Source organism: Chelonoidis abingdonii, chromosome 6, assembly GCF_003597395.2.
Source record: "Chelonoidis abingdonii isolate Lonesome George chromosome 6, CheloAbing_2.0, whole genome shotgun sequence".
Lineage (NCBI taxonomy): Eukaryota > Metazoa > Chordata > Testudines > Testudinidae > Chelonoidis > Chelonoidis abingdonii.
The window spans coordinates 21056156-21083141 of NC_133774.1; the positions used below are offsets into that span (position 1 = coordinate 21056156).

At 38.6% G+C, this 26986-nt stretch overlaps 1 protein-coding gene across 5 annotated transcripts in view; it reads left to right on the plus strand.

Annotated features, from left to right (window-relative positions):
• Positions 1-26986, plus strand: part of WDR7 (WD repeat domain 7) — a 359997-nt gene that overhangs the window by 90670 nt on the left and 242341 nt on the right. For 4 of the 5 annotated variants that reach the window (XR_004376795.2, XM_032802574.1, XM_032802577.2 and 1 more), the window contains exons 15-19: positions 12950-13719; positions 14216-14304; positions 20183-20272; positions 23195-23313; positions 26618-26741. Coding sequence is in view for 4 of the 5 variants with exons in the window: in XM_032802574.1 (XP_032658465.1) it covers positions 12950-13719; positions 14216-14304; positions 20183-20272; positions 23195-23313; positions 26618-26741 (1192 nt within the window). In the remaining variant the exon portion in view is untranslated. The remainder of the gene's footprint in view (positions 1-12949; positions 13720-14215; positions 14305-20182; positions 20273-23194; positions 23314-26617; positions 26742-26986) is intronic. The other variant, XM_032802575.2, reaches the window with a different exon arrangement.

Genomic DNA, 26986 nt, shown 5'->3' on the forward strand with positions numbered 1-26986 from the left:
ACTGTAAACCCCCCGCACCGCCAAAGAAATAGGCAAATAACGTAACCGTTTAAAGAAAAAACAAAGGAATTTAGTGTTAATATATGATGATCAGTTTTTGCTCTTTAAGTTTCAGGTTAAAATTATTGCATAAGCTGGAAGCATTTATATGTTTTTGAATTCTGTTTTTGATTTTATATTTTGATTTTAATACTATTATCAACAAGAGAAATCTATTTGGAGAGCTATTTTTCTAAGTTGATTTGTATGCCAATTAGTGGCTAATATTTTGAAATTGGCTGTTTTTAAACAGTCATTTCAGCATTTGGGGGCAAATAGAATAAAACATATATATCCCAAGCAAATGTTTGTATAAGTTTTTTTTAAACTGTAGTGAGGATAATAGTAAGGTTACATGTGTTCTTGATTAAATGTCCCATATTTAGTCATGAGCATTGACCTTGTGTGATGTTAGATTCCCATCCTCCCCATTATTTAAATTTAAACCTTTTCAACTATATTTTGCTTTTTATTATTTGAAATTTTGAAAGAATAATTAGTTTTACATATCTATAGTAGGGTACGCAAAGCCCATACAACTCCTCAACCTCTTCCTGATTTGATCTTGCTGGGCTGAAGCTGGCCACCCTGAAATACTTACCAGCAATATCAGGTTGAAGAGACCCTCTAGCTGGATGCAATAAAAAGTGAGAAAGCAAACATCAAAACTAGGCTCCGTGACAGAGATTTCTTGGGTCTGAGGGAGAGGGACTCTACAGGGTAGCTAAATAACTCCTCAAGGAAGAACTTTAGGGGTAAAGCCTGAAGAAAAGGTTTGGGCTGGACTTGTTTCATGTGTATTTGTTTGTTATTGGAGTCAAACACAGGAAGGGGATAAGCTTTGCCTCTTCAAAGGGCTTATGAATTTGTCATAGAATGGATGGGAAAGTCACCTGCTCAAGCTATTGCCTATAATGAAGAAAATTAAAATGTAACAGAGGCTAAATTCTGATGGTGGCAAATTGGAAAATCCTTGAAATTACATATTAAAGGAAAGAATATGTGCTTCAGTTTTTGCTTAATATATTCTTTAATTATTGCTGATAGCTCATATGTGAGCACTAATAATAATTAAATTCTCATACCTAACAGTAACCTGTCAAATTGGAGTATAAGGTAATTAAATTAGCCTACTTTAAGTTTTTGAAGTGAATCCTCAGAAATGATTTGATTCTGGAATTAAGGCGTACTAGTATTTTAGTAGCGACAACAATAGGACAGCAGAGGGCATCAGCGATCCATTCCCATTTTAGAGCCATGTTTTTTTCTTTTTTTTACATATTCTGTATTCAAAAACATTTCATTAATATTTATACAGTATATCCTTTAGCATACCATGATGCATTTGACAAATACTAACCATGTGCTTAAGTTTATGTATGTGATTGTTCCCAGTGAACTCAAATGTGTCTGTTTGCATGCAAGTAGGGTTGGACTCTTAAATATTACAGCTGCACAAGTATGATTTCAAAACTGTGCTCTAGATGAGTCCATTTTTAATGAACAAATTTTCCAAATCTAATTAAGATCTAATTAATCACTGCATATTTCTCTTTCAACTATAGTGAGTAGCATATATAAGAGATGCATTGATAGCAATTTTATAGCTAAAATATTTCTTCTATGTTATCTCTAACTTTCACTATATTGCCCCCCTCCTGCCATAAACAAAATATTTTGTATAAATAAATATAGTTCTGTACACTGTATTCTGATAAATTATTAGACTTTATAGTACATAAGGCATAAGAGTAATTAATGCACTGTAAATTAGATCCCCACTTTCCTTTTCTATTATACCATTTAAAAAAATAACATGTTTAAAAATGGTTTCTTCTGCTCATCGATACTGAGAAATTGAGTAATTTCCTTCCATACTCTCATTTCCTGTGATCTGTTTTTCAAGGCTAATTTATTAAATAAATGGAACTTCTTGATTCTCTGTCCCTATAACACAGAACTTGGCTATTCATTGTTTTTTTTCTGACTGTCTTAGGCCATCTGGGTGTTCAGTCTGTGCTGCCGCTGATGGTTGAGCTATGTACTAAAATGTAACAGGAAAAAAGGGGTTGGGGGAACAGGTTCTTGTTTATAATTGTCTTCATGTCCAAAGTGAAGAGACCGCTGGAAAGAGAGTCTAATTTTTATGGTGCAAAAGAAATAAGGATTTAAACTGGGATGCTGAACTAAAAGGACTACTTGGAAAAAATATTTAGCAGAGCAGCAGATGCTATTGAAGGTTAACTCAATTGATCTGAGTTTTGGTTTGGTAGAGAGGCACCATGCACACTATAACTTGCTGTAAGTAGATTCTGCATATTTAAAAATCAGTCCTTAGAAATGTATTTTCAGCTGGCCCTCTCCCTTGCCAAACACCTGTTAAGAGGCCCATGGAAGTGTTCATTTTTAAGCAATCCAAACTCTGTGTAAGAGCAGATGTTAGATTATTTGCATGTGTGACTATTCACCTTCTAGCCAGGTGGCATGTGTATGTCCCTGATGCATACAGCTCGTGCATCTGAAGGTCCAAGAACCTCAGCTTGAGGTCAGAGTTGATGAACTGGAAGAATGGAGGAAGACAGCACATCTATTTATTTACAGAGATGCTGGAGCAGACATACCTCTGTCATGGTACTCCAGGTGAGGAAGTCTGTCATGAGTGGAGACCAAAGTTGAGTGGAGGGACAGATGAGACCCATCTTCTGGCAAAGGGAGAGGAGGTTGATTCACGTCTAATGCATTGAGAAGTTCTTTCCAGGAGACTAAGTTGTCGACCAAGTAGCATGTTACGGGAATTCAGTCCTTAGAAATACTGACAAATGAGCATGTGATAGCAGGGCTTTGGAGCGGAACCCGAAGCTGGAGCACGGAGCAGCTCCAGAGCAGTGGAGCTGCAGGTTTTTGCCTGGAGCTGGAGCGGAGCTGGAGCACAGCTCCAAAGCCCTATGTGATAGCGCTGAGAACCTTTCAGTGACTTGCCTACTGGTTGAGATATGGGTTGATCTTACGTGGCTTTTTATAAAAACATTCTAATGAGTGCTAAGGAAGACATAGTAATCGTACATAAAGTAGAACCTCAGAGATACAAACACCTTGGGAATTTCGTAAGATTGTTCGTAACCCTGAAATGTTTGTCTCTCTGAACTAAATGTCATGGTTATTCTTTCAGAAGTTCTACAATGGAACATTGACTTAATACAGCTTTGAAACTTTACTATGCAAAAGAAAAATGCTGCCTTTGCCCATCTTAATTTAAATGAAACAAGCACAGAAACAGTTTCTTTACTTTGTCACATCTTAGTTTAAACTTTCCCTTTATTTTTTTCAGTAGTTTACATTTAACACAGTACTGTACTGTATTTGCTTTTTTTTTTTTTTTTGTCTCTGCTGCTGCCTAATTGCATAATTCGAGTTCAGAATGAGGTCAGATTGTACTTCTGGTGTTCATAACTCTGAAGTTCTGCTGTACTGTACTGATATCAGGAGATAGGAGAGAGATCCTGAATGATTAATTTAGATGATTAGGGAAAAGTTTAAGACCAGAGCTTCCATAATGGCTTTCTCTGGAATCCTCTTCCAAAGATTTCTAGCAGCCTTATTTCTTCCTCTGCAGTTGGACGCTTTCCTATGCCAGTCAATGAAAACTTCAGCAGGCACCACTGCAGTAAACAGGTTAGCAGCATGCTGGCTGGAGGTGGCTTTGGAACCCCAGCAGCAGCTGTGCTCTCTCTGCCTTTGCTACCATCCAGAGTGAGATCAGCTAAAATCAACACCACCCATGAAAACGGTGCCAGTATTCAGTGTCATTGCCCAATACTCATACTCAACTGAGCAGTTCTCTTCTCATTCCCCTCACCCCCTGGAGGGCCATATGAAACATGGCTAGTGCTGTGAGTGGCACCGTCCACAGGCACTCTGAAGCAGAAGTGTCAATAAGCCTGTATTATTTAAAACTTTAAGCGAGCAAGTGAAGGGAAATCTGAATCTTAACTTTTGCTTTCTTGTGACACTGTACTGACAATGGTACCTGTGTGTTATATGTAGCTGCTGCCATTGTAGCCTTGAGGGGTTCCCCCTCCATACCAGTGGAATGCTTGACCCAGATAAGGAGGAGAAAGAAGAGGACTAGGGGTGACATGTTCAGCGAGGTCCTGCAAGCCAGTGCAGCATCAGACCGTGAACAGAGGGCATGGATCATGAATGTTGCAGACTGTATTGTGAAGGAAAGAGTGAACAGGAGAAAGGCCAAGGACTCAGAGAGGGAGATGCACCAGGACATAATGGGGCTTCTCTGGCAGCAAACGCTGATGCTGCAGACAATTCTGGACCTACAGTTTCAACACTTCTGGGCTTGCCTCCCTTTGCAGTTCTTGGAGAATGGCAACATTCCCTATACTTCCTTCAATGTTCCGTATGGCATCAGGGCGCACATTCCTGCCCCTGTCACTCCACATCGAGGTACTTTAAGGACAAACACAGCTTCACATACACTGATCTGTTAAAGCCATGGTTGATGCATGTGTAGCTAAAATGGACATGAATATTCCTTCCCCATCTTTTAAGCCCTGTTCTATATGTAACTTTAGCATCCTTGTTGCCAAGATGGAGTCTGCTCTGCAGGCAGTCCCAGCTAAGAAAAGGTGTTTGTAGGAACACAGCAGGGGAAGTCCCGTCCACCCAACAGGCACCTGATACAACCCCCCCAAAGTGAACACACACGCACACTGAAATAGTACAATGAAGCTAGGAAAGTGAAATATTTATTCACAGGGGGATGAATGGAGAAAAACAACAGGGGAAAGACATGGGGAGCGGTAACAGTGTTACATTCAACACAAGGCCCCGCAGGCCCAGTGGTATCACTGTCTGAAAGGGAAAACACCAAGCCATGCGTTTGCACTCAGAGTTCAGGAGTCCTGGGCAAAGTTCCTGTCTGGTGGTGAGTCTTGGGTGTTCTTGGTTGTCTTTGGCACCACTAAACTTTCCCCAACAACCCCCTCTTGTGCCCTCTTCTGCTGCTTTCTGCAAACCCACTTAGCTAGCTACAGCCTCCCTTCTTACTGCCAATACAAGGTCACAAACCCCAGTACTCACTGCCTCATACAATTCTGGGCAGCTCTGGTTTGTCCTTCTCAGGTGATTCCTCCTTGGCACAGTGCTGCTCGTGTGCTGGGGTGTTGCTGGTCAGCTGCTCCAGACTTTGGGCAGGGTCTTGGCTGCTTCACTAAATGAGGAGCTGCTTGCTGTAGTTCTTCTGTGTGGCGCTCCAGACACATACCCTGTTGCTCTCCCTCCCTTCATACTCCCCCCTCAGGGCAGAGATTTAAAGGGGCCACCCTCGCTAAACCCCAAAAGGGTTACACATAAATTTGTTAAGGTTTTAATATATTTGCTTTTAACTTGCACAGAAATTTTTTGAAGTATTTTATTACATAGCAAAACTCTGTTGTTTGGAAAATAATTCATCTTTATTAAGTCGCAACGTATGTTGCAAACTGGCTGGTGGCATTGAAAGCACCCACTGATTTGAGATTATACACTTTGACAGAGCTCATAGAATCCCTGACAATGTAATGATCATAATTGTACAGCAAGGGCCACAAAGTTAATAGGGTGCATTGTCTGTTACATTCCATAGATGTGCACCAAGCACCGCAAAGCTCCTAACAGTTCCAAACTGCAGCACCGGGCTGAGCACAGTGCGTTACTGTGGCTCGCTGTTAGAGCTTTTTCAAAGCCTCCCTGAACTGCATAGCTCCACATTGAGCTCTTCTGATAGCCCTTGTATCTGGCTGTTCAAAAGCAGCCGACAGCAGTTCCTGCTCTCCCTTCCACCGTAATGGATACTTTTCCCACTGTACTTCACAAAGATGCAAACTGCTGCAGGCAGCTAAACCATATTTTTCTTACTGAGATCCAATCTTGTGAGTAAACTGTGTCAGCGCCTCTTCAGTATACCAAAAGCGTACTCAATTGTCTTGCTGCACCTACTGAGCCAGTAGCTGAATGTTTCCCGGTGCTGTGAAGGTGGCCAGTGTATGGTGTCATGACCAGGGAAGTAAGGCATAGGCATAAGATCACTATTGGCATTTCAATATCGCCAATAGTATTCTGCCAGGTGGGAAAGAGAGCCCCTGCTTGTAGCTTTCTGAACAGTCCAGTGTTGTTAAAGATCCGAGAGTCATGCACCTTCCCTGACCAGTGAACACTGATGTTGGTTAAGCGTACCTGAGTAAGCTGGAGTAAGCTTGGCACACCGATCCAGGAATATGACCTTATGCATCCAAAAGTTCTACAGCCACTGCTCATAATTACACACCTGCATGTGATGTGATCCCACCAGTCAGCGCTCATTTCTCAGGCCCAAAAGTGGTGTTCCACTGTTTGGAGCGCTGTGAATGCCATCAACAGTCTTTAATTGGGTCTTGCTAAGTCCCATAGTAATCTGACCTCCAGGAAATTGTCATGTTCCCCAAGGCTCTTCTTGCAGCTCTGCAAATACCAGAGGATTGTGCATCCTGTATTTGCAACGCTTGTGACAATAGTGCAGAGCTGTGCAGGCTCCATCGTTCTGTCAGACATGGAGGACTATGACAAGTCCCTTGTGGGTTCTTCATGAGATTTACAAAAATTATGGTACAGAGATGGCATTATGGGGACGCGAAAGTTGCATGATGTGAACTTGACCCCCTGTCCAAGTCACTCCTGCATGACTCATTTCTTCCTCACCATGCATTGCCAAAACTTCCCATAAGTCAGTGTGCTGGATGGTGGCAAGTTGCACACTGGATACCTACCCATGGTGTACTGCACTGTGCATTGAAACAAGCACTCCTGCTGAGAACTGCAGGGCGGATGCAGAGACCCAAGTATGCATACACACAAGCGCTATGCATACTGCGGCAACTTTATACTGATGTAACTTGTGGTGGCGGAAGTTTGTAGTGTAGATATGCCCTAAGGGCTGGTCTACTTTACAGAGTTAGGTTAGCTCAACTAGCTTGCTTAGGGCTGTGAAGAAAATTATGCCTTGTATAATGTAATTAAGCCAAATAAGGCCCTGGTGTAGACACCACTAGGTATTTTTCTGTCAACCTAGCTAACACCTCTCAGAGAGGTGGATTTCCTACAGTGACAGAAGCACTCCCTCTGTTACTGTAGTAAGTATCTGCACTGCAGCGGTGCCACTGTAGTTTTTCTAATATAGACATACCCAAAGACATCTGCTAGGGGTTTCATTAATACAAAACTGTGTATCCAGCAAACAGAAATTTAAAACTGAATTGAAGAAGGTCCAGTTTGTTATCACAAGTATGTTCCAGAGAAATAACAGGGCCTCAAGGAAAGGAGTTAAATAAAAGTATGTGGTCAAGAATAAAAGCTATACATTTCTATATATTGTTGCAAGAAGCTTAAAAGCAAAACAATAGGTGAGCTAGAATGCCTAGCTAAAGAAGACTGGATGGAGACATTGTAATAAACACTTTCGAAACACGGGGAATGTCAAACCAGGGCATTTTGTTGTATATTATAAACTGTACTGGACGCGCACATAAGGTTGTGGTGGGGGAATAGCACTGTATCTGAAAGAGTATGTAGAAATTTTATCACATTAGATTTCAAGTGGAAAGGACCATATATGATAATCTGTATGCATACCAATTCCAAATCATCATCATAAAAATATATTAGTAGCATTGTACTACCAGCCTCTGAATTAGGAAAATACATTAAATATGCACTGTGGAGGAAAATCAAAGATATAACTAAATCAAATACAGATGCAATAATGATGACTTTGACACTCCCCTCCCCAGCTAGCCACATATTACAGCTGAGCAAGCTTTATAGAAGCAATTTCTCAACCCATTAAATGATTGCTTCTTAGCATTAGTTCTAGAGCACACAAGAGGAGAGGATACTCTTGACTTGGTCCTAAATAACATAGAAAAGTTGATTCAGGAAGTAAGCTAGTGTCCTCCAAAAAGTGTGAATCCTTCCCAACTGAAGCCAGTAGAAGGGAACACAAAGTATTTCAGATAAAGTGTAAATTGAAAATTATAAAGGTTAAGAGGAATTATGTGGAGTAAATAGATGAAGATCTCAAAAAAAAAATAAGCCTTATCAGAGTGTAAAGGAAGCAGTTGAGGAGGATAAGATCCGTCTTCTCTTGAACATCTGCTGTAGTGATAATGACCCCATTCAGGTAATAAATGGAGCACTGCAAAAGACAGAAATGTCAAAAGAAGAAATTCTGAAAGAAACTGATAAGATGAACAGCACCAAATAACTAGGAGTTCATAATCTTTATACAAGACTTCTGAACGAATTAAAGTGTGGCGTGACCTGAATTTCTAACAATAATATGCACTCTCATTAAAATAATCTACTATACTATTGGATGGGGGAATAGCACATATACTTCTCTTTTAAAAAAAGGTGCTAGAATGATCTTGGCAATTTGGTACTGAAATAAGGTTACTAATCTCTTAGAATGGTTGAAACAATAATTAGAGCATTTTATAAAACACCTAGGAGAACAGGAGATAATGGAGGACAGACCAGCATTACTCATAGACTCAAGGACTGGAAGGGACCTCAAGAGGTCATCAAATTCAGTCCCCTGCCCTCTTGGCAGGACCAAATACTGTCTAGACCATCCCTGATAGACATTTATCTAACCTACTCTTAAATATCTCCAGAGATGGAGATTCCACAACCTCCCTAGGCAATTTATTCCAGTGTTTAACTACCCTGACAGTTAGGAACTTTTTCCTAATGTCCAACCTAAACCTCCCTTGCTGCAGTTTAAGCCCATTGCTTCTTGTTCTATCATTAGAGGCTAAGGTGAACAAGTTTTCTCCCTCCTCCTGATGACACCCTTTTAGATACCTGAAAACTGCTATCATGTCCCCTCTCAGTCTTCTCTTTTCCAAACTAAACAAACCCAATTCTTTCAGCCTTCCTTCATAGGTCATGTTCTCTAGATCTTTAATCATTCTTGTTGCTCTTCTCTGGACCCTCTCCAATTTCTCCACATCTTTCTTGAAATGCGGTGCCCAGAACTGGACACACTACTCCAGCTGAGGCCTAACCAGTGCAGAGTAGAGCGGAAGAATGACTTCTCGTGTCTTGCTTCCAACACACCTGTTATTGCATCCCAGAATCATGTTTGCTGTTTTAGCAACAGCATCACACTGTTGACTCATAGTTAGCTTGTGGTCCACTATAACCCCTAGATCTCTTTCTGCCGTTCTTCTTCCTAGACAGTCTCTTCTCATTACTTCTGTTAATGAAAATTATGCCTTTCCAATTTACTATAATTTCCTGATCATGTCAAAATGGTGATGCAAGGAAAAAGAGTAGATGTCAGTTACCTAGGTTTTCAACAAATGTGTGACAAAGTCCTGCATAACAAGCTGTTAAAGGAAATGAAGTAACCATGGGGTTGAAAGGACGTACTATCTTGGATTAGAAGAAATGAGCAAAGAGACAGAGAAAAAAGAGAGGAATAAATGGTCAGTTTTCAAATTGTCCGATGGTTAAATGGTATGCATTTGGATCCCTGTGAGGACTTAATGTTGAACAGATTTGTTAAGGTTCTGGAGATGGAATGAACAGTTAAGTTGCAAAATTTTGCAGATTTAATTATTTAGGTTAGTCTAGATAAGACTTTGAGGGGCTCAAGGGGGCCTGAAAACATAGGCAACCATAGTCGTCACAATGGAAGCTGAAATTTAATGCTGAAAAATTCTAGGTACTGCATCTTGGAGGAGTAAAGCACTCATGCAGCTCGATGGGTTCTAAATTTAATTGTAAGCACTCAAAGAAAGATGCAGCCTTCATTGGGGACCGCACAAGAAAGATACCTGCTCAGTGCACCCAGGCAGTCAAAAAGCAAACAAAATGTTAGGATGTATAAAGAATGGCATAGAAAATAATATTGAGAATATAATTATATAAGTTGGTCTTAAGCCTTCACCTTGAATACTTTATTCACTTCTAATCACTTCACCTCAAAAGAACTTACGATAGAAATATTGAAAGACTTCTAGTTGGAAAGAGTAGTAGGGGAAAAAAGAAGGCTGTTTAGTTAACAGAGGGGAAAAATAATAAAGGTCTTTATTATTGATTGCATCACCTCGCTATTTACATCTTTCCACTGGCTCCCCCATTTCTATTATATCAGATACAAACTGATAGTGTTCATTTTTAAGACTTTCCTTGGTTTTCGCCTATCATAGCATCTTATATATAACTAAATTGTCAGTCCCACCTCCATCAGTGATACCAACCTCTGCATATCCAAAATCATATTAAATAGAACAACAGTTTGTTTTAGAAGAGAGATAGAGCTTTAACGTATAAGGCAGTCACTATTTACCTATGGTTAGGAAGAAAGTTACACTAAGAGCAGGTTATTCTAGTCTAGTCTAGACTAGACTAGAGTGGATGGAGTGCTAGTCTGATCTGTATGACAGTTTCTATGTTGTTTGCAGTTCTGTAGTTGTGTTGATCTCAGGATATGAAAGAAACCAGGTAGTTGAGGTACTGTCCTTCATTGGGCCAGCTGTTTGTGAAAGAGACAAGTTTTTGAACTACACAGCTCTTCCTCAGTTTTTGTCTTTATCATTTTTCTGTGTGAGTTCATTGGAGAGCACAGTGATTGTCAGGTTTCACCCACATAGTTCTTGTTGGGGCATTTGATGCACTGGATGAGGTACACTACATGTTGTGATAAGTAGGACCCATTCGTCTTGAGAGGTGTGTTGAGGGGGTTATTTGTCTTCACAGTAGTGAAGATATGTCTGCATGTTTTGCATCTGTTCTGGCAGGGTTTGGTGCTGCTTTAAGTTGTTGTGTCCTGGTCTATGGGGAACTTGCTTCTGATGATGAGCTTGGTGAGGTTGGGGGAAGGGGCATTGTTTGAAGGCCAGAAGAGGGAGTTCAGGAAAGATTTCTTTCAGGATGGAGCCCTATCAAGCATGGTTTGCAATTGTTGATTATATGGGTGCTAGTGTGGGGTGGTACGTTATAACTAGGGGTGTGTGGTCAGTGGGATTTATTTTTCAGTGGGTGAAATCAGACCATGACTATGCTCTCCAATGAACTAACACTGAAAAATGATAAACGACAGCATAAGAACATAAGAACCAAAGGTCCATCCAGCCTAGCATCCTGTCCTTGGACAGTGGCCAATGCCAGGTGCTTCAGAGGGAATGAACAGAGCAGGTAACCATCAAGTGATCCATCCACTGTCACTCATTTCCAGCTTCTGGGAAACAGAGGCTAGGGATGCCATCACTGTCCATTCTGGCTAATAGTCATAGATGGACCTATTCTCCATGAATTTATCTAGGTTTTTTTTGAACCCTGTTATAGTCTAAATCATTCCAGGCAGGGCTTTGTCAAGCTGGGCCTTAAAAACCTCTAAGCATGGAGATTCCACCACCTCCCTAGGTAATCCATTCCTGTGTTTCACCACCCTCCTAGTGAAATAGTTTTTCCTAATATCCAACCTAAACCTCCCCCACTGTTGCCCAGCTCTCACCAAATGCAGCAACGCTCTAGCAAACCATTCAATCTGATGGATATCAAAACTACTAAAGGTAACTTTATTATGTGTTCTCAGCCTTGTACAAGGTAATGGTATTTAATTTTAAATTATAAAAATAACTTTTGTATTCCCAGTTGACAGTTACTTTAAACATGAAGGCAAAGATACAGGTACATGTCCCCTTAGATCTTACAATTCTGTAAATTATAACAAAAGACTGCATTTTGAGAAGAAAAAGAAACAGTAGCTGACCGCAATCAAGTACCAAAAAAAACCCGCCTAATTTGATTACTCAGCTAGTCACTGCACTCCACCCATAGTTTTTCCACATTTTGGATTTTTAGAAAGGCTATCCATTGACCACATATAAATCTTTTTATTTTTTCCCTCCTCAGACCCTTACATATTGCAGTCCATTGCTTAAACTGAGCAGCAAGAATAATAGCTTAGCAATTGCCCTTTGTATATATGACATTTTAAAAGGAAACTATCACATTTCTGATGTAGCAGGTATTTCAAGTGCTATATAAATATATAAACGTGTTTTCCTCAGGAATTAATGTTTACTTTGGTTACAGGGAGAAAATAGAATTCTAATAGTACTTAGAAATCAATGTTGGTGTTGTTTATGACTTTCTTCTTTACACCCCTCCTGGCTTTTCTCTATCAGTAATGTGTGTGTGTTTGTGTTTGTTTTTTGGGGAAGACGGGTGGAACAGTGAAGAAAAAAAATGCAAATTTAAGGAATATCTATTTTACTTTGTTTCAGCTTCTGGTCACATACACTGGCATAGTAGGCTAGATTATCCCCTTGTTTTTTTTAAATTTATTAGTGTCTGAAATGCCAAAGATTTTCTTTCTTTTATTTGGTCTGAATTTTAGACTAGAATATGTGGTTTTATTTTATATTTGTAGAATAGCTGTTATCTTTTAGGGTTCATGATCTAAAGAACCAATGAGAAGTGACTGGTGAACTAATGATTGGTATTTCATTGATGAAGTTATGTAACTAAAATTTGCATGTACTTAAGCTAAAACCTGCCCAATGATATTTCAAAGCTATTATGTTTCCTCTCTTGTGTATGGTGTCTTAAATGGAGTCATATTATGTTTTCCGTTGGCACTTGCATTACATATTTTAAATCTCATGAGTTCTCAAACTTTTCTTACCTGTGAGGATAGAGGACTCTGGAGATCTGTGGTTGGCGGCCCATACCCCGATTGGGTGACGGGCATGAGTGAGTGAGTGATGCTTATGTTTATAAACTAACTTTGTGGAAAGATTGAAAATACTAATAAAGTGAAGATGTTATTTTCATTTTAATCAGTACTTTTTTCTTTTTTTAATTGCAGGGGAATTTGCCTAAATATTCACACAATTCTCTGATGGTTCAAGCCATAAAGACGAACTTAACAGATCCAGATATACATGTGCTCTTCTTTGATGTAGAAGCTCTGATTATTCAGCTACTGACTGAAGAAGCCTCTAGGCCTAATACTGCACTCATTTCCCCAGAGAATTTACAGAAAGCATCTGGCAGTTCTGATAAAGGGGGGTCTTTTCTGGCTGGCAAACGAGCAGCAGTGCTCTTCCAGCAAGTCAAGGAAACGATCAAAGAGAACATAAAAGAACATCTTCTTGATGATGAAGATGAGGATGAAGATTCAGTGAGACAGAGACGGGAAGACAGTGCCCCAGAATATCGCTCCAGCAAATCTAAACCATTAACCCTATTAGAATATAATCTAACCATGGACACAGCAAAGCTTTTTATGTCCTGTCTTCATGCCTGGGGTTTGAATGAAGTTCTAGATGATGTTTGTCTTGATCGTCTTGGCATGCTTAAACCACACTGTTCTGTGTCCTTTGGTCTGCTATCTAGAGGAGGCCACATGTCTCTGATGCTTCCAGGATATAACCAGTCCATAGGCAAACCATCATATGGTAGTGTGGAAGTCGGAAGGAAAATGTCCATTACAGAGGGACTAGGAAGGGGGACATATGGAGTATCACGTGCAGTCACTACTCAGCATCTCCTGTCTATTATCTCTTTGGCGAATACTTTGATGAGTATGACTAATGCAACGTTTATTGGAGACCATATGAAGAAGGGGCCAATCAGGTATGAAAAGGATTCAGTGTATTTACTTATCTTGTAATAACCTGTTTGCCTTTTGATTTCTTTTATTGTAAAACAATATTTTTGTTTTATTTAATTCTGTTACTCTTTATAGCTTTGTGCTATTGAACACCTATTACAGTCACACTAGATGAACATGATATGGGTATCCATTATGTTATACATTGTTTTGGGTTTTTCTACACCAGTGTGACAGCACATAAAATGGTTGTAAGAGAGTGAGAATTAGGCTCACATATTAAATTTATTGTAGTCTTAATAACTTTAAAATAGTTTATCAAATTCTAAATAAGTTATACTGATGATATTTCAGTTATACTTGGTGAGAAATTAGAGTTATCTGTGAATTGCTAATAAGCCTCAATTTTAATAGCAACTAAAGTGTTTTGATGGGACACACTTTAAATGGGACACTTAAATCAGAATAAATATCTTTTGGAGAATAAGCTTTGAATGTTTTGTCTCATTTTATTTTTAGGCCTCCTAGGCCAGGCACCCCAGAATTGTCTAAAATGAAGGCTCCCCTACCAGCTTCCAGCAGTGCAGCTCAAGGGCAAATTAAACAAGGTAAAATTTAAAGCCTGTGAGATAACTGCCATTTTAGCTCTAGACTGAAATGGTCTAGGTACTCTGTAGTGATGATCACATTGTATTGGTTTCTAGCTGTAAAAAGAAAATACTATGATATTCCATATGAAAATGTGTATGATTGAGATCCATGTGTTTTTTAAACAGTGTAATGAAGTGCTGATATTAACATAGTGTGATCACATGACATATAACTGTCTGCTTCATACAAACGATGACCAAACTCCACTACTCTCTTCCCGCTCCTTCCCTGACCCTTGTCAGGAACTCCTCTCAAAAGATATTGCTCCTCAACTCTTTGCTGGTCTTGGGAGTGGTAGAGGAAGTTCCTCCAGAACACCAGTGTCAGAGTACTTCCTGATTTCCAAATCCAAAGGAGGGTTAAGACCGATGCTTGACCTCTGCAACCTCAACAAATATAACAGATACATGAGGGTTCATGTGGTTACCCAATCAGCTACCCTCCCTGCTTTGAGTCAGAATGACTAGTTTGCTGCTCTGGACCTTCAGGATGCTTATTTCCATATGGCAATTCTCCTGAGCCCCAGAACATTTCTCTAGTTTGTTATAGTGCACTGTCATTTTTAGTACACAGTCCTTCCCTTTGGTCTGTCTTCTGCCCCCTGGGTTTTTACCAAATATATGGTCTCGGTGATAGTGTACCTCAGGAAAAAGGAAATCCATGTCTTCCCATATTTGGATGACTGGTTTCTCAGGGACAGGTCCAGGGAAGAAGTCCTTTTTCACTTACACATTATACTTCGCTTACTCAACCATCTGGGTCTCATCCTAAACACCAGAAAGTCAATCTTGATTGCCACTCAGAAAATCAAGTTCATTGGGGCCCTAATAGACTCTACGAGTTTGAGAGTGTTGCTGCTAACCAGCTTTTTCTGGACAATTTGCTACCTTTGTCTCCGTCTGCATTCTCATCCTTCCATGAAGGTTCACGTATGCCTGAGGTTCTTAGGCCATACATCTGCATGCCTGCAGGAGATTCAATTCGCAAAGGTGCACCTTTGCCCTCTTCGCATGTGGTTCAGGATTGTACCTCCCTTCATTGATCCTGGACTCCTTGCACTGGTGGACAGTTCAAGGGACTGTATCTGAAGGCATTCCCTTCATCTGGTGTTTTCCAGTGAGGACTGTTCTCACCAATACCTCCCTGATTGGTTGGGGAGCACATCTGGGGTCGCTGAATATTCAGGGCCTGTGGTTGGAGTAGGAAGTTCCACTGCATATCGATGTCCTGGAGCTTTGGGCCATCAGCAATGCCTGTCTCACTTTCCTAGATCCCATAAAGTTCACATACTTCCCAACAATACCACTGTGATGTATTGTGTGAACAGGCAAAGAGGAGCACACTCCAGCATGCTCTGCCAAGAGGCAATCAGGTTGTGTCAATTTTGCATTGATTAGAGTATCTCTCTGATAGTTGATCACTTGCCCAGAGGTACAGAATCATATCGTGGACCATCTCACCAGGAATTTTTCCCTGAATCACAAGTGGTCTCTGAAGTCCAGTGTTCTGTGGGTCATCTTTACAGCTTCAGGTATCCAGTGATCAGCCTGTTTGCCACAAGGGACATGGTTGAGGCAGTGCTGGTTTTCCAACCTTCTTGTGCTGTTGATTCAGCCTCTCAAATACTTTCCTCTCCATCCCAACCTGCTTATACAGAATCATGGTTGCACTCTGCATCCTGTGCTCAGCTCCCAGTATCTCTTGGTGTGGTTGCTGCGTGGTTGGATGAGGAAGAAGAGCAATGTTCAGTGGCTGTTTGACAGGTCCTACTCAGTAGTAGAAAACCCTTTACCAGAATGGCCTATTTGGTAAAGTGGACCAAATTTTCAATGTGGTCATTGGTCTGTTGGCTACTATGCCAAAACATCTTGAAGTATTTGCTGCATGTTCAGTCATCAGGCCTTGAGCTTCACTTGTTGAGAGTGCATGTAGCAGCAATCTCAGCCTTTCATCCACCCATTCATGGAAGATCGGTGTTTTCCAGTGCCATAGTGGTGAGATTCTTAAAAGGAATCCTGTGCCTCCATCTGCCAGTGCAGGAACTGGTTCCCTTATTGGACCTTAACACATTCTTAGCAGCCCCTATGGGACTTCTGTTCAGGCCTCTGGCATCCTGGCTCTTTCCTTGCTTATGTCAAAAAACTGCATTCCTCATGGTGATAACATCTGCAAGGAGAGCATGAGTGTTGCTAGTTTTGGAGAACTGCATGTAAGGAGGCTAATGCAGCCACAAAGTGATAATGCAGCCACAACTATAATTTGTGTCTAAAGTGGTCTTTCAGTTTCATTTAAACCAGGGAGTACATTTGTCTGTGTTTTTTCCTATGCTCCTTTCATCTCTGGAGGAGCAGCATCTTCACACTTTGGATGTCAGATGATGTCTGGCCTTTTATGTTGACAGGACTAAACCCTTTTGGGCTTCACCTTGTTTGTTTATGTCATACGCAAACCCTCTGAAGTGACAGGCAGTTTTCTCGCAGAGAATCTCTAAGTGGATAATTCCCTGCATCAAGACTGCATCTGAAACAGGTGAAAGCTCATTCTGTGAGGGTACAAACTACATCAGTAATGTTCTTAAGTGATGTCTCGATACTGGACTTTTGCAGGGTTGCCACATGGTTGTTGATACATACATTTACAGACCATTATGCCATTACTGCAGCATCCAGAGCAGTTGCAAACATTGGGAAGGAGGCCTTGTTTAAACAGACTCCTAGACTCATCTTCTGTGGGCAGTTTGTAAGTCAAGTGGAATACACGGCTGCATCTACTCGAAGAAGAATGAATCATTACTGACTGTAACTGTGGTTCTTCGAGATGTGATGCAGATGTGTATTCCATGATCCACCATCCGTCCCCTCTGTATCAGAGTCTAGTCTTCTGGGCGTTTGGAGGCAAAGAAATTTGGGGGGGTGGGGTGTGCCACCGCCTATAGCCAGGGGAGAGGTTAAGAGCAAGAGGCGTGAGCACTGCCCCTTTACAGGTGCTGTTAGGCAAAATTCTTCAGCTCTGGTGAACTGGGTGCATACACACCTACCTGCAATACACGTCTGGATCACATCTTGAAGAATCACAGTTGCAGTAAGTAACCGTTTCTTTTGCCATTGTGCTGCTCTATTTATAATCTAGCTCAATCAAAAAAGCTGTGGATTTGCTTTACCATTTGCAAAGCTACTAGGCACGAGGGATAATTTGTATTTCTTCTCTAAAAGATGCTATTCTCATCTTGGACACACAAGGAGTGGGGCTCTTCTTCAAAGAGGAAATTTGCTAGGCAGCAACATTTGTGAATCTTCATTCTTTTGTTAAACATTAATATTTGCTAGTACTTTCATTAGATAACAGGAACTCAGCTCAGTTTAGCTTCAGGACTTGGATGCATAAATGTACTCAAAATATGCATTTGTAGGATCAGGGCCAAAGTTGGGATGAGATAAAAGGTTAATGGAGAACTGGAACTTAATGGCAAAATTATGATAGTTGCCCGTTGAGTGTTCTTGGATCAAGATATCTTCTCTTCTTCACCCATTTACTTTCCTTCTTTCTTAAAGAAAGACAATTTTTAAAATTAGGGAGAGCTCAGTAGAGATTGTAAAGAAGTCATACATTTTGTATGAGTGTTATCCTTTTCAGAATAAAAAACCTGTCATTTTTCTTCCAAATGGCAGTCCTAATTGTGATGTAAATAACATGTTTAAAGACATCAGTTGGGAACTGAATTATATTAGAATGTAATCTGCAAAAATGAAATTATGCATTGGTGTTAAATCCCTGTATAGCATAGCATGTTCACTTATTTAAATAGGTATTTTCAACTTAAATTTTGTAGTGTGTGTTACAAACTTAATTATGCTTATTATTTTTTCCAAAATTAGAGTTTATATATTTGTTCATGGGAAGCTGAATTCTGATCTTCTCCACATTTCTATTTAGTATCTTTCAGTTCCAGGTGGTATTCGTAGATTAAAGTCAATATTTTCCTATCTCTTTATCCCTATATGTGATACTTGTGACATCTTGTCTTCTCGTTGATTTCTTTTGCTATCTTTTCTTTTTCCTTTGCTTTTTTTTTTTCAAAGATCTATTAGTAGAAGTGAAGTTAGTGCACATTGTGGCATGTTTGATCTCCATCACTTTGACCAGCATCTGTCCTGAGAATACTAGAGTCCAATGTCATTGGGCTATTTGAGCCAGCCGTTGTAACTTCCAGTTACAGTGATTTGATATAAATAGCAGCAAAGAATCCTGTAGCACCTTATAGAGTAACAGACATTTTGGAGCATGAGCTTTCATGGGTGAATACATCTGACGAAGTGGGTATTCACCCACGAAAGCTCATGCTCCAAAATGTCTTTTAGTCTATAAGGTGCCACAGGATTCTTTGCTGCTTTTACAGATCCAGACTAACACGGCTGCTACCCCTCTGATACTTGATATAAATAGTGACATTTGCAGGGAGCTAGCCTAAGAAAATGAACAGTTACTTTTCCAAGTAAATTATCGGGCAGTTTATTTTTTATTAAACTCTCTAAACTTTTTATTCTCATAAATCAAATTCAGGGTTTGTTGTTTTACCATATCTAGTACATTTAATTTTTCTTTAGATAAAATAAAAGGTTGGCAATTTATGCTAGTTATCCTTTCACTTTACACGTGCCATCATGATGCATTCGTGTGGAAATTATGGAAAAAAGTAGTTTTGATGCAGATGTCCTTACAGTGATAAAAGAAGTTCATTGCATGAAAAGCAAACATACCATTTAGAAGGCAATGGTTAATCTATTCAGGAGCCTGAACCTATTGTTGTTCTGCAATGGAATAAAGGAGAGGGATTAATTTGAAGATGCTTGTGCATGACATATGGTAATTTCTCTATAGGAAGGAAGTGTCAAATATTGACCTCTAAATCTTAACATTGACCTCTGCTTGTAGAATGTGTGTGACATAAGGTTTGCCTGTCTTTTCATATGATGATTTGAGTCAAGGAGCATTAGTGGGACTGTAACATTTATTACTAGTTTTGGACTGCCTTTGCACTAAGAAATTATGCGATTTACAAAATGGCTATTTCAAAGCCTGAAGTACTTTAATTTAGCAATTACAGTTTTGTACAAGGTTACATTAAAAGTTGCTTCTCTACAGGTGTAGCTATAGTATTAAGTGTATTATGGTACACACTTTGTATGTTTGTGTAGGTTTTGTGCTACGGTTTATTTGTATAGGGCTTTATTTAGTGTAATTTTAAAATGGTTTTAATAGTTTCAGACATTTAAAACTAGACTAAGAACCAGAATTGTAGGAAGCACTCCTTCATTGGTAGAGTGATGGATTAAATGGGATGCCTTGTTATAGGAGTATCTGTTTCTAGTTTTTGTAACTAGTAGTAGGAAATAGCAAATTGCTTAGTTTTGGGAATAATCTTTTTAAAGTGTCATATTTGGTGTTTTTTTTTTAATTTCACAGATATGATTTGAGTTTTAGCTGCATTTATTTGATGTGCTGTGTAATACTGTGAAATTCATGCTATATTTTAAAACAAATTTGAAATCCCTTAATTTACAATGAGTCTTGTCTATTCCAAATAAGCAAGTTTATGTTTGTGTCTTTGTATTTTCTGCAACTGCATGTCTTTTTGTCACTGACGTTACACTTCTGGTAAAACCTAGAATATTTTTATTTTATAGTTGATGTAGTCACAGTTTGTCTCAGTTTTTCTTTTTTCATTTTTCAGTAACACTAATCAGTTTTTCAGAAATGTCTATCTTCATTTTCCTCTCTCTTTTTCTCTTTTTTTTTTTTTCTTTTTTTTGGATTTCTTCTTCTTTCCTCTGCAAGTTGCTCCTGCTGTTTCTTCTAGCACTGAAGCTGATCGCTCTGGCTCTGGCCCTGCTCCTACTTTACGTAGCTGTTTCTTAGTAAATGAAGGTATTCTCTCCACATTTTCTATCTACTCATCATTTACTTACGACTAATGTCGTTATCATTGTTATGACATGACTTTAATCTGCATATTCATTTGTTTTGGGAGAGATGCAAAATGAAACTTGTCTCCAACTTTGATCATCAATACTGGGTAAAAATATTGATGAGGATTAGTTTTAATTCATATTTCCTAAATTTTGTGTAACTCATGGATTTAAAGTAAACATGATAATTGTTTATAGACATTATTTCCATTTGAAACCTCTCTTATTCAGAGAACAGAATCATTTCAATGTATCTCAGTTAGGGAAAACACATGTGCCTTTTGAGGTTGACAAACTAGGACTGTGTTGGACTGGGAAGGGCAGCATGTTCCAAAGTTGAGGGGCCCTCACATGATTATACCATATGCCAACTGCCCCCTCCTGCCCCCGGTATCTTGGCTTACAAGGATTTGATTTTTATCAGTAAACATTGATAAATGTCGATTTCAGTGAACACTCATAAAAGATGAAAAAAATTCCTTCAGTGATGATTAAAATGTACAGATAAGCAAAGTAAGTAAAATGCTCCTTGAGAACTTGAGTTTGATTTAAGGCTATTTACTTTGCATATTTTGATATAGTATGTTAACAAGTTATGTTTTAACGATTATAAAACTTTCATCTTTTTTTGAATCTCAAAATCTACTGTCATTAAATTGTCTGACCCCTCCCCCACATACGTTCCCACAACTGTGAAAATTTAAAATGAAAAAAAAAAAGCTTAAAACCCATAATTTTGAACAACTGTGAAGATTTAAATAAAAATAAAAGGATGCTTAAAATAAATAAATTAGGGCTGTCAATTAATCACAGTTAACGCACATGATTAAAAAAATTAATAGCGATTAATCGCACTGCTAAATAATAGATTGCCAATAGAAATTTATTAAATATTTTTAGATTTTTTTCTACATTTTCAAATATATTGATTTATATTACAACACAGAATACAAAGTGTACAGTGCTCATTTTATATTATTTTTATTATAAATATTTGCAATGTAAAGTGATAAACAAAAGAAATAGTATTTTTCAATTCTAATACATAATAAACTATTCTAATACATAATAAACAAAAGAAATAGTATTTTTCAATTCTAATATTTTCAATAGTATTTTTCAATTTTGTACGTTTTTTTTGATGGTACGTATGAATGAAGGAAAGACCTTTCCATAGTTAATGAAAATATTGAGATGCTTTCCATGCACAAATAATTTTTAGAGTTTACAAAAAAATAAAAATAACTAAATAAATCAAACTTGGCATCGATCGAGACCCTGATCAAGAAATTCACTTTTCATAGTGGACTCCTGAGTCCCTGGAAAGCCCCACTGACTTTTAGTACCCACTGAATCAGTTAAGAGAGAGGGTATTTTTTCTGCCATAAAGATTACAATTCAAGAAATTTTACTTGGAATAAGTTATAAACATTCTAAAATACTATATTGTACAAGCTGGATATGCTTATTTTTACTGACTTTTAAAAAAAACATAGAAGGTGTGATGCTTCAGTGTGTTATAGTATGAATATATGTCAGAAGCATTACGTGTTGAAATAAGAATTTAAATGAACAGGTCAAGCTTTCTTGCAAATATTGAATTGTATGTTCTATTTTCACGTGCTGTAGGTCACTTTAAACTAGCACCTTTTCTATTTGTTGATTAAAATAATACTTTAAAAAACGAAAATTAAATTAAGTACAAAAACGAAAAGAATGTGCAGTATTACTGCTGATACTTTACTTACTTAATGACTATAATCTGGACTTGTTGCACTTGAATATTAAGGCATTAACTCCATATAAAGTAAAGCAAATTCTAATGTATATACGAGCCAGCTGAGTTACACTTCCTTTGAATTTCTTGGGTGGTGCTTTTTAAAATCTCAACTTCAATGTTGAATGAATTCATGGATTTTGTTTTTTTGTTCTATGTATAGTCCCTGATTCAGTAATGAACTTACGCACTTTAAGTCTCAAAGCATGTTTTAAATACTTTGAGTCAAGACCACCGTGTAGATTATGGCTGAGACCCTGATTCTCAGTGTGCACTGAGACACAGGCAGATAGCCTCACTGACTTACACTGGGGTCTCTCCACGTGTGTAGGGATCTGACCAGTTAGTTTTCTTTGCAGGATCTGAGCCTTAGAGAGCCAATTCAGTTTGTGTGGTGGGTACATATGTGCTGTGGAGGCTTGATCCAATGTCCACTGGAAAGTGTGGAAAGATGCCCATTAATTTCCATGGGCTCTGGATCAAGTTCTGTGTATGGTTACAGCTTAGGTTCCCATGACAGAGGGGAAAAGAATTCTGTTCTGCTTCAGATGACGGCGACAAACAAATGTCCATGTTTTTAGCTGACACGCAGCCCTCTTTTGGTCTCAGCAAAGATTCTTTTAACTGCTGTTTAAATGTACCTCATCTGTAGTAGTAACTCATCTGTTTGGTTTGTCTTATTTGTTTTTTTTGAAACTGGATTTTTGTGACTTCTTGCTACTATGTAACATTTTGTGAGTTGTTGCAATTGACAAACTTGTCTGAATTTAGCTTAGAACAGATATTTAGCTGTGTATTTGTTTTTTGTGGCAACAGGAATATTGTTCTTTATGTAAAAATATCTGCCTTACAGGAAAAAGTATTGCATATTATTTACTAAGACACTGATCTTGTCAGTGAGAGATCTGTCTGCATCCAGAGTAGTTTCCACGCTGTTCCCTAAGAAGCAATTTAGCCTTAGGGAAAAAGTGCATGTCCCAAGCCAGTGACCAGAGTAAATTCAAAAATATTTTGAATACATTTAAATAAAATGCATTTATTTGATCCTTTTGTTGTTAAAATTGCCTATATGTTTTTATGCCTGTTTTTAACATATTTTAACAGGATGGAGTCAATTAGCCGCTATGCATTGTGTTATGCTTCCTGACCTGTTGGGGCTGGAGAAATTTAGACCTCCTCTTCTTGAGATGCTAGCTCACAGGTGGCAGGATCGATGCTTGGAGGTAATATTAAATTGCAAATTGCAAAACAAAGGGTTCTGCATATGACAAAGAATTTAGGTTCTAAAAAAAATTGTAAGCTGCAAAATTGGGTAATGGTTAATATATTTTTAAATAGAAGGTCATCTTTTAAACAGATACCTGGCCTCTCTATATTTTAAACCATTATCTTGGATTTAAATAGGGAGCTAGGACTGTAGAACTTTATCAAGAGAAATATGAATCTGTGGTTTATCTAACTGGCCACTGGATGTCATCGTTGTTCCACTAAAATACCTGTAAGTAATTTTATTTGGCAGTAGAAAACCCCCTTTCCCTAATCTACAGACCATTTTAACAAATTCATTTGGAGTAGCTGAATTCCAAGCAGTTTATAGGTCTTCTCTTTTATTTAATAAAATAAGTAAAATAAAATGAAATAAAACAATGAGATAACTGACTGTGGATATGGAGAAAGCTTTTGATACGGTCTCCCACAGTATTCTTTCCAGCAAGTTAAAAAAGTATGGGCTGGATGATTGGACTATAAGGTGGATAGAAAGCTGGCTAGATTGTTGGGCTCAACAGGTAGTGATCAACGGTTCGATATCTGGTTGGCAGAGTGCCCCAGGGGTCTGTCCTGCGGCCAGTTTTGTTCACTGTCTTCATTAATGATCTGATGATGGAACGGTTTGCACCCTCAGCATGTTCGCAGATGACACTAAGCTGGAGGGTGAGGTAGATATGGTGGAAGGTAGGGATAGGGTACAGAGTGACCTAGATAAATTGGAAGACTGGGCCAAAAGAAATCTGATGAGGTTCAACAAGGACAAGTGCGGAGTCCTGTATTTAGGATGGAAGAATCCCATGCGCGGCTACAAGCTGGGGACCGACTGACTGGCTAAGCGTCAGTTCTGCAGAAAAGGATCTGGGGATTACAGTGGACAAGAAGCTGAAAAAGAGTCAACAGTGTGTCCTTGTTACCAAGGAGGCTAATGGCATATTGGGCTGCATTAGTAGGAGCATTGCCAGCACATCGAGGGAAGTGATTATTCTCTTCTATTCTGCATTGGTGAGGCCACATCTTTAGTGTTGTATCCAGTCTTGGGCCCCCCACTACAGATGTGGACAAATTGGAGAAAGTCCAGTGGAGGGCAGCAAAAATTATTAGGGGACTGAGGCACATGATTTATGAGGAGAGGCTGAGGGAACTGGGCTTATTTAGTCTGCAGAAGAGCAGAGTGGGGGGCGGGGATTTGATAGCAACCTTCAACTACCTGAAGGGGAGTTCCAAAGAGGATGGAGCTAGGCTGTCTCAGTGGTAGCAGATGACAGAACAAGGAGTAAATGGTCTCAAGCTGCAAGGGGGAGGTCTAGGTTGGATATTAGGAAAAACTGTTTCACTGGGAGGTTGGTGAAGCACTGGAATGGGTTACCTATTAAGGTGTTGAAATCTCCATTGTTAGAGGTTTTTAAGGCCAGGCTTGACAAAGCCCTGGTTGGGATGATTTAGTTGATGTTGGTCTTGCTTTGAGCAGGGGGTTCAACCAGATGACCTCCTGAAGTCTTTTCCAATCCTAATCTTCTATGATTCTAAGTGAAAGCACTCTTCAATGTGTCAAGAAGTCAATGAAAGCTAAAAAACTATTAATATTTGTTTAATTTTTTTTTCATTTAGTTATGGAAATGGACGTAGAATTTAGCTCTATGTAACTGTCAGAAATGATTTTTTTCATTATGTCCCAGAGACCTAAAAACAGTACTTAGGTTCAGGGAAGACATATTCACTGCACCCTATATTTTTCTGTTTCAAAATGAAACATACTACAATTTCATGTATATTATGTTTAATTTTCTGGTTAATTTATAAACATTCCTTTGACATTTTAACATCTGTATTTTTTCTTAATTTCTGAGTCACCTACAATGATGAACAGGAAACATAAATGTACTGTATATATTTGAAATATATTTTATCCATTCAGATCTAGAATTTTCTGGAATTCGCTTAAAATCTCATTAAGGACAAAGTTTTCAACTCGATTTCTATTAAGAGGCTGCTAAGTTGTTATAATTTTTGGAATGCATTTACAATAGTCCGAAAACGGTTGGCACCACCTATGCTGTTTGGGGCGGGGGGAGTCGGCAGCAGGGGTGTTAATTGTGCAGCTTTAAAAGAAAGGAATGAAGAACAGAGCTGTAGAGTTTAAGCAGTCTCCTAGTTTAATTGGTGTATGCTTTGTGTTATCTGCCTGAAGTATATTTTGTACAAAAGCACTGGTAGATTTGTATATTTCTGAGTAGTTGTCCTATTTACTAGATATTATATAATATGTTTGTGTTCCCAGAAAGCACAATCACTTTCAAAGATAACTGAAATTTTCCTCAGCCACAAAGTTTGGTAGTTAGAACACTTGAGTTAGCTGTCAGGTGTAGACCCTGCTCTGTCAGTGACTTCTTCTTTGACCTTGGGCAAGTGCCTTAACTTCTGTGTCTCAGATACCCCATATGTAAATAAATATGGTGATGCTTACTTTTATTAAATGCTTTGACATCTATGAATGGAAATTTTGCCATTTACATTTAAATTATTATTTTGTATTTGTTGGTTTTATAGTATTTTTTTCTTTAACATGAAAATCTTCTGAAGATTTCCTCCACTACTATTGCTCAGTTGTCCAAATTATATACTAAATGGGCAAAAGCATATTTAAACTTAATGACTTTTTAAAAAATGTGGTTTTTTTAACTTTTTTTCAAACTTTGTTGAAGTTGGAAAAGTATTTCGGGAAAGTATAGAAGAGAATTCTATAGAATTCTCTCTCTAAGTAGTTCTAGAAAGTCCCAAATTAATTTTCCTTCAACATCTTTCACAGAAAAGAAGGTCTAATTTCTTAGATCTGTTGCTAAATATCCAAATATCATGCTCTATAAATTCAAGACTTAGTTGTGAGCTCCCTTGTATTCTCCCTTCCCTAACTTGGCCTCCTTATATTGCTGATCTTTTCATTGGCAGGGAAAACTAGCTACTGTGGGGCTTTATACTTCTTCCTCTGGAAGGCAAGGTGTAGTTAAAGCAGCTATATGGCTTGCGCGGCATACTTTCCCAACCTCAGTCCCAGCTAGGGGAAGCAGGGACCGAACTGTAACTTGGTGGCATAAGTATGTGATGCCTGAGTTGGATTTTGTAAATATATCTTTTTAGCTTAGCTCTGTTGTTTGTATTGTAAGAATGTAATGGCTGGATAACTTTCCCATTACCTGTTTAAAATATTTGTAAATCTTATTTGAGAGTTGACCTTGTATGATATTCTTGTTTATTTTATAGGTAAGGGAAGCTGCCCAGGCCTTGCTGTTAGCAGAACTGCGAAGAATTGAACAGGCAGGGCGGAAAGAAACAATTGATGCTTGGGCTCCATATTTACCACAATATATTGACAGTATTATATCACGTGAGTACTCTCCATTTATCCTGAAACTAATTTGGTTAAAATATATGATTAAAGAAAGTGTATCAACAACAAATATGAATACTGGTACAAACCAGAGGAAAGCTGTTTTGTTTGTAATATCTGTTATTTAATGAAATCCCAGAATTTAGGTTATTAGCTGTCTGGGTAATCAAACGTTTCTCTTTCTGAATGATCAGCTTTACAATCACAGATTTGTGCTATAAATATTGTCCTGTTAAATTCTG